Source organism: Gadus chalcogrammus, chromosome 13 (assembly GCF_026213295.1).
Source record: "Gadus chalcogrammus isolate NIFS_2021 chromosome 13, NIFS_Gcha_1.0, whole genome shotgun sequence".
Classification (NCBI taxonomy): Eukaryota; Metazoa; Chordata; class Actinopteri; order Gadiformes; family Gadidae; genus Gadus; species Gadus chalcogrammus.
In genome coordinates this window covers 332125-340434 of record NC_079424.1, presented here as the reverse complement: position 1 = coordinate 340434, position 8310 = coordinate 332125, and the positions used below count along the sequence as shown (strand labels likewise).

General features: G+C 47.4%; 1 protein-coding gene across 1 annotated transcript; it reads left to right on the top strand.

Annotated features, from left to right (window-relative positions):
• Window positions 1-2360: 2360 nt before the first annotated feature.
• Window positions 2361-8276, top strand: LOC130401791 (cytochrome c1, heme protein, mitochondrial). The gene is made up of 7 exons (XM_056605757.1): window positions 2361-2493; window positions 4142-4332; window positions 4546-4672; window positions 5666-5823; window positions 6284-6444; window positions 6697-6797; window positions 7709-8276. The coding sequence occupies exons 1-7, from the start codon at window positions 2413-2415 to the stop codon at window positions 7814-7816; spliced, it is 927 nt and encodes a 308-aa protein (XP_056461732.1). The 5' UTR covers window positions 2361-2412; the 3' UTR covers window positions 7817-8276.
• Window positions 8277-8310: the final 34 nt, after the last annotated feature.

Sequence of the window (8310 nt, the reverse complement as noted above, 5' to 3'; positions counted from 1 at the left end):
CCCCCCCCCCCCCCCCCCCACCCCCCCCCCCCCCCCCCCCCCCCTACCCCCCCCCCCCGGCAACCAAACTGGCGCAGGGGGGCCCATCAGTAGCTATAGTATAGGGGCCCAGGATTTGGTGCTACGGCCCTGAGTGTGGGAGTAACCCAGATTCCAATTCTTGAGAGTTTGCTGTTGGAGTTTGGGCCTTTTGATTGGTAGCTTCGATGGAAAAAGATAACAGGATAAAATACATATAAGCGCAGGTTTTCTTTTGATGATGCATGTTGGAACAAAATCCCACATCGACTTCGCAACCCTCAAGCGTTTTCCGCGCCAGTTAACTCTGAAGGTACCGACAATATTATGTGACGTTAAACTTCAACTTCTTCTGCGTTTTTATTTGAAAGGATAGATTTATTCGGCTTTCTGTATCTTTGTTTTTCAAATAAAGGTATAAAGTATATAGTTCACCTCTTTGCTGGTGGAATCATCTTTAAAAATAGATATCCCTTTAGATCCGAATGCTTCTCATTAATGATAATAATTGGCCAACAGAGAGAAGGATTCTTCAGACATCCCCCGCAGACCACTCTATCGATTCTAAATCTAGGTGCTGAATTCAAAAACACACAAGTGCTCATGTATCGAAAGCAATTTAACATTAACCAATTGTTAACCAAAACCGAACAGACTAGGGGTTTATGGTAAAAATAAGTGTTCAATCATGTAAAATGCCTTTTAGAAATCCAAGAAGGTTATGAAACATTGTCTTCGATAACATCAGCATCATCCAGAAGATCCAGAAATAGATCCAGATTGGTCTAATATTGTATAATAGGTGTATTCTTTACAAAATATATTATTTTCCGGACGGGAAATTTTTGGTAGGCCTATTCTACTGATAGATTGATAGGACCAGTTGGTTAAAAGCAGTGAGTTTATGTCAGGCTTGTGAATTAGGAACATTACACCTTGTTTCATTTTAAAAGTGACAGCCCTTTCAGGATTCCCCACAATTAAATTTCATGAATTTCATGTGACAAACCTCCTCTTTCAAGGAATTTAAAAAAAAATGAAATTCCGTGCTTGTTTGACTTCTGCTCTTGAATAAACAAAATCTGATGTTTTTCTGCTTGTTTGCAAAACAAATCCATCGATAGCAACTAAAGAATTTCTTCTTTAGATCTTGAATTTTTGGAGAAAAAGAACATACTGCAATTATCTGCTGTAAGAAATTACTTTCTCCCTTTTACCGTCAAATCCGTCCCAGTTCAAATATAACAGAAATCCACCCACTGGCTATTCTACGAAACAGAGAGTCTTGGAAGGTCTCCAATTTTTAGCTCGCCTGCATGTTCATATAGGAATTCAAATTGATTTAAAGATGTCAAAATCCAACACATAGTCAATGAAATGCATTCATGGAGCATGAAATATTCTTGTAACATTGTCTACTAATGATGTTCTTCAAAGCTCAGGTAAGGTTTGTTTCAGATCTGGAACTTGATTTTAAATGTTCTATCATCTTGTTTAGTTGTTATAATATATAGGCCTATATAATACTCATCTTTAAATTCATGATTATAAGATAATAATATGCATTGTTTCTTTAAGATAGTTAATTAAATGAAATGGTTAGTATTTTTGTTTGTAGTGACTGTCGTTTAGTAATTTGCGGTTAGACTGCCATCTAGTGGAAATGAATATAGTGCATGCATTTGCAAGTTTCATAATGTACATTTTTGCAGCATGCAAAATTAATTTCAATGTTTAAAGCGAACCTTAATTGAAGTTAAAGTTCGTATTTTCACTTCTTTGAATTAACTGTAAAATAACAGGTTTATTTTTACTGTATTTGCTGACACCGTTCCCTCGATGTCAACTGTGTTGACATTCTGCAGTTTGAGAAGAGAGTGTGTGTGTGTGTGTGTGTGTGTGTGTGTGTGTGTGTGTGTGTGTGTGTGTGTGTGTGTGTGTGTGTGTGTGTGTGTGTGTGTGTGTGTGTGTGTGTGTGTGTGTGTGTGTGTGTGTGTGTGTTTGTGTGTGTTTGCGAAAATGTCTTTACGCATGTCTGTGTGTCATGTTGTATTTTATTTTTTGCATTTTCGGTAGGCATACTGTATAACTGCCTATTCCTATGACTATGTATTCATCTTTGAGTAGAGGACATGTAACAATTTCCCTATATATTATTATTATATTTTTTTTTTACTATACAAATTATATCTATTATATATATATATATATATATATATATATATATATATATATATATATATATATATATATATATATATATATTATTTATCCTATGTTATATATCCCGTGTTACTTAATCGAGGGGGCGGCGCTAGGGGGCGACGTAGAGCGCTGTTACGTCAACCCTCCTCCTCAGTCAGTTCTGGTTTCGCCTCCACAGTCACAGAGAACATGGCGGCGCTCAGAGCAGTCGTGCTAGCGGGGAGTGGGAGAGCTCTGCTCGGCACTCCCAAGGCGATTCGAACCCCCAAGGTAGGTGAAAGATATCCGTGGTGACTTGTTCCGATCATAGGATAATAACTATAGAAAGTTGAGGCTGGTATCCGGGTGAACGTCCTGCTCCCGGGCTAGCCTCCTAGCCCGGGTTATTGTGAATGGGTTACACAAGGTCACTCGTGCGGCCACATATACTCCACTTCCTACTCACTATCCAGATGTTTTCTCATTGAGCAGACTAATACTAGCTTCCGAAGGCTCCCGGGGTATCTCAGCCAGCAGATTGGGATGATTGATGTGGTTTTGATATAAGGTTATGTTACTCAATGACGCGGTCAACCTGCCTTTCGTAACACGGCTAGGACTTAGCTTAGTGCTATGCTAGCCCCGGAGCTAACCGGGGTATCCGGAGCGGACACATCCCCCGTTGCTTCCCCCTTTGGGGACGTCTGCGCGTCGGTATATGTATGACTTATCCCTGGGCTGGGTGAGACGGGTTGATCACCGGGGTTATGGTTCGGTTCGACACGCTGACATTGCAGCAGGTTGACCGGCTAGCATGTTAGCATCTCAAGGTCTGACTGCCTCCTTACAAAGAGACACAGGCGAAGTTCGGCTGTTTTATTCTGTGGCTATGCATTTAAAATCGACACGTCCTCACAAACTAGACTGCCAATGTCACACATGTCATTGTGTGTATGTGATGACCTGTAGATGGCCCCGTTTGACCCCGGCTTGCAGGTACACGACATAAGCACACGATTATGTAGAGGTCGACATTGACCCTTTATAAGTTGATAGATATGTTGATGGTCACATATAAACCGAACCGCTCTTCATGTTTCATAATGGACAACTATATACTGCTTGTGACCTCCCTATTGGTTGACTGTTAATGACGTCAACCGACTTAGTCTATTGCTATCTGAAAGCAGGTCTGAGGAACAGTGTACTCCCTATGTGGCAGCGGTGTGCTTATTTCACTGTTCTGTTTAACTGTTTGTATGTGTGGAGGAGGCTCTGAAGCGCCTTTTTATATGGTATTACTCTGCGTTACAGTTGTGCACTAGGATGTGGTCTATTGGTTTGCACTACAGCCAACAACAACTCTTATCAAATGGTCTTCTGACTATTCCCTTTCAAAATCATACTGGCCTGCAAAGAAACAGACCGGGGGGGGTTTGTGCCATTTGATTAACTCAGAGAGAAGACAGGCAGGCATTCGAGGTGTTGTAGAAGACGACGCCTCACCCTAAGTGCCCCTGAGGAGCTTGCTGTCGCCATGTGTGGATGCGTGGTTGACGTCGCCGTCAGTGTGTGAATGTGTACGAATGGTTGGAGGTCGCTTTGGATAAAAGCGTCTGCTGAATGCCCTTAATGCATATGATGTATGTGGGAGAACCGCACGCATCATGACTGAAGGTTCTTGCCGTTGTTTTCGATATCTTAATTGCTGAAGACGACCAATAAATGACCCGTTTGATAAGCATGACTCGGATGTATTGTAGGATCTGCGTGATTTTTTTTATTTGAGATGAAATAAGACTCCAGGTGATACTTTTAACATTTAGATCCAAAAGTTCCTGCGGCCCCAAAGACCGTTCCCTTCTACAGCCCAGGGTGAACCTGGGAGGGCTGCGTTTACATACCTGAGCCTTAACGAGCCTCTCCTTTTACCTTATAGGCTAACATGTCCTTCGCCAGCCTACCGAAGAGCAAGAAGGTTGCCCTGACGACACTGGGTGTGGTAACAGCGGGAGGGGCGGGGCTAGCCACGATGCTGCACCAGTCGGTGAAGGCGTCGGACCTGGAGCTCCACCCCCCTAACTACCCCTGGACCCACGGCGGCCCCCTCTCCTCCCTGGACCACGCCAGGTACGACCAGAGCTGCCCTGATTGGCTGCTCCCAATCACATGTACGATCAATCCCAACAAAAGGTTCTGGGTTTGATCCCCACTGGGCACGGTCTACCTGTGGTCCTCCTTCAGCGAGGGTGTCACCATTATAGTGATGTGTGGTCGCAGTCCCCAGCCTGACCAGAGAGGGCGCTCTCGCTGGTTTGATATTCATCTCTGCTGTCTCCGCAGTGTACGGCGGGGCTACCAGGTGTACAAGCAGGTGTGCTCGGCCTGTCACAGCATGGAGTACCTGGCCTTCAGGAACCTGGTGGACGTCTCCCACACAGAGGCCGAGGTCAAGGTCATCGCCGAGGAGGTCAGTTCGCCCCGCGTGTGTTGACACACTCAATCACATCCTTGTGTGTGTGTGTGGAAGTTTACACACTCAATCACACTCCTGAGTGTGTATACACACTCAATGAAACCCCTGTGGGTGTGTGTGCACCCGCTCTGATACTCTTGATGTCCTCTGTCTCTGTCTCTCTCACTCTGTCTCTGTGTCTCTCTCTGTCTCTCTCCTTTTTCCTCTGTCTGCTTCCCTCGGTATTCAATAGAAGTGAGCGTTATGGGCCTGGAAAATAAGCAATCACTTTGCAAAGTTTTCAATAAGATGTGTTAAAAATAACAGTACAAGTTACACAACAGTACTGTAGAACAAACCAAAACATTAGGTAAGGCCTGGATAGCAGTGAGACAGTGTCTAGATAAAGGTGTGGATAGCAGTGAGACAGTGTGTAGGTAGTAGTGAGACAGTGTAGCAGTGAGACAGTGTGTAGGTAGCAGTGAGACAGTGTAGGTAGCAGTGAGACAGTGTAGCAGTGAGACAGTGTAGGTAGCAGTGAGACAGTGCGTAGGTAGCAGTGAGACAGTGTGTAGGTAGCAGTGAGACAGTGTGTAGGTAGCAGTGAGACAGTGTAGGTAGCAGTGAGACAGTGTGTAGGTAGCAGTGAGACAGTGCGTAGGTAGCAGTGAGACAGTGTAGGTAGCAGTGAGACAGTGTGTAGGTAGCAGTGAGACAGTGTAGGTAGCAGTGAGACAGTGTGTAGGTAGCAGTGAGCCAGTGTAGGTAGCAGTGAGACAGTGTAGGTAGCAGTGAGCCAGTGTAGGTAGCAGTGAGACAGTGTGTAGGTAGCAGTGAGACAGTGTGTAGGTAGCAGTGAGACCGTGTAGGTAGCAGTGAGACAGTGTAGGTAGCAGTGAGACAGTGTAGGTAGCAGTGAGACAGTGCGTAGGTAGCAGTGAGACAGTGTAGGTAGCAGTGAGACAGTGTAGCAGTGAGACAGTGAGTTGATCTACGGTCTGTGTCCAGTGCGAGGTGGTGGATGGTCCAGATGAGAGTGGAGAGATGTTCACGCGTCCAGGGAAGCTGTCCGACTACTTCCCCAAGCCCTACTCCAACCCAGAGGCCGCGCGCGCCGCCAACAACGGAGCCCTCCCCCCCGACCTCAGCTACATCGTCAACGCCAGGTACACACACACCTGGAGGAATGCACCCGTACACACCTGGAGGAATGCACCCGTACACACACCTGGAGGAATGCACCCGTACACACACCTGGAGGAATGCACCCGTACACACCTGGAGGAATGCACCCACACAGGCAAACCTGGTGAGGCGTACACACCTGGAGAAAGGTGCGCTCAGACACATCATCTCGTGAGACGCGCACACACCACACACACGGCGAGACACAAACCATTAGAGGTAATCCAACACACCTGGTGAGCCTGGCGGTGCCTGCAACGCAGAACTGGCAGTTGGCATTCGAGCTGCACATCTGGACCAACATCTGTAATGTTGTCGTATTGATGAGAACATCCCGGAGGGCTTTACCTCAACCCGTCCAGGAACTGATGCCTCTTACTGAACCCTTCATCTTCCCCTCATCCAAACCCTCCTCTCTCCCCCTTCTCTCCCCCTCTCCAGGCATGGGGGTGAGGACTACGTGTTCAGCCTGCTGACGGGGTACTGCGAGCCCCCTGGTGGGGTGCAGATGAAGGAGGGGCTCTACTACAACCCCTACTTCCCCGGCCAGGCCATCGGCATGGCCCCTCCCATCTACAACGAGGTGCTGGAGTTTGAGGACGGTGAGTCTGTTCTGGGGAGCCGGGATGTCAACTCTTTATGTGGTTGTTGTAGTGCACCTACATCACCATAAAGTCCTTGTCTGTTCTGGGGAGCCGGGATGTCAACTCTTTATGTGGTTGTTGTAGTGCACCCTACATCACCATAAAGTCCTTGTCTTATCAAGGAGGAATTGCAATTCAGTTTTCACCCAGATTCCTCTGTGTGGTTTCTATTGGCTAACGTGCTGATTGTTGTCGTGTGTGTTGCCATAGGAACGCCCGCCACCATGAGCCAGGTGGCGAAGGACGTGTGTACCTTCCTGAGGTGGGCCGCGGAGCCAGAGCACGACCAACGCAAGCGCATGGGTCTCAAGGTACGCACACATACGTGTGCACACATCTACACACATACATGTTGTGGTACAAGTCAAACTATTTTGAATTTATTGTTGATACAATTTTAATCCTCACTTCTCTGTCTCCCTCCTTCGCTCTCGTCTCTCTTCTGGTCCTCTTTCTATCTCTCTTGTCTCTCACCTGTCTCTCTCTCTCCCACCTCTCCTCTCTCTCCCTGTCTCTCTCTCTCCCACCTCTCTACCTGTCTCTTCTCTCTCTCTACCTGTCTCTCTCTCTACTCTACCTGTCTCTCTCTCTATCTACCTGTCTCTCTCTCTACCTGTCTCTCTCTCTCTCTGTCTCTCTCTCTGTCTCTCTCTCTACCTGTCTCTCTCTCTCTCTCTACCTCTCTCTACCTGTCTCTCTCTCTCTCTCTGTCTCTCTCTCTACCTGTCTCTCTCTCTCTCTCCCTGTCTCCCTGTCTCTTCTCTCTCTCTCTCTCTCTCTCTCCCTGTCTCTTCTCTCTCCCTGTCTCTTCTCTCTCTCTCTCCCTGTCTCTTCTCTCTCTCTCTCTCCCTGTCTCTTCTCTCTCTCTCTCCTCCTCTCTCTCTCTCTCTCTCTCTCCTGTCTCTTCTCTCTCTCTCTCCCTGTCTCTTCTCTCTCTCTCTCCCTCTCTTCTCTCTCTCTCTCTCCTTCTCTTCTCTCCTCTCTACCTTCTCTCCCTCTCTACCTCTACCTCTACCTCTACCTGTCTCTTCTCTACCTCTCTACCTCTACCTGTCTCTTCTCTACCTCTCTACCTCTACCTCTCTACCTCTACCTGTCTCTTCTCTACCTCTCTACCTCTACCTGTCTCTTCTCTCTCTCTACCTGTCTCTTCTCTCTCTCTCACCTGTCTCTTCTCTCTCTCTACCTGTCTCTCTCTCTCTACCTCCTGCCTCTCTCTCAGCTGCTGATGGGCTCAGCCATCCTCATCCCTCTGCTGTACTACCTGAAGAGACACCGGTGGTCCGTGATGAAAAGCAGGAAGATCGCGTACCGGCCGCCCAGCAAGTAAAGGCCCCCCGCCCGGACAGGCCCCACAGGGCTGCGTCCAGCAACTCCGCATCGCTTCTCACTACACGTTTCCCACGGACACAGATCGCCACGCCGCGGGGGGGCCGTCTGTCAGTGTCTGGCCCGGGGGGGGGCGACCGCTTCCTGTTGGTGTGGGACATTTCAAGGTTTTCTGGAAGAGTCGCGGCGTTCCTGAACGCGCCTGTGATGGCGTGTTTGTCCGATCATTGTTTCAAACCGCCATCGTAGGAGGTGGTCCGTGTTCATAAGATACGACAGGCAGCAAGGGCCTTCCATCCGTCGTCCACATTCTGAGTGTGTCAAATCTATTGTTTTCTTGTTCACTTGACGAAGAGGAGTCACGGTGGGAAATATTGCAGCCTCTCTTAACCTCAGTTTTACTGTACAAATAAATTATCTGAAAGGAACTTGTTTGGTTGGTCCGTTATTACTGGAGAATAAAGGGAGTGGACACGGTGTAGCTCAAACCGGCGT

Excerpts from the sequence above, each read along its gene's own strand:
- LOC130401791 (XM_056605757.1), top strand. The coding sequence starts at position 2,413 with ATGGCGGCGCTCAGAGCAGTCGTGCTAGCGGGGAGTGGGAGAGCTCTG. Across the intron at positions 6,445-6,696 it reads GGTGCTGGAGTTTGAGGACG|GAACGCCCGCCACCATGAGC; the intron begins GTGAGTCTGTTC and ends GTGTTGCCATAG. Across the intron at positions 6,798-7,708 it reads GCAAGCGCATGGGTCTCAAG|CTGCTGATGGGCTCAGCCAT; the intron begins GTACGCACACAT and ends CCTCTCTCTCAG.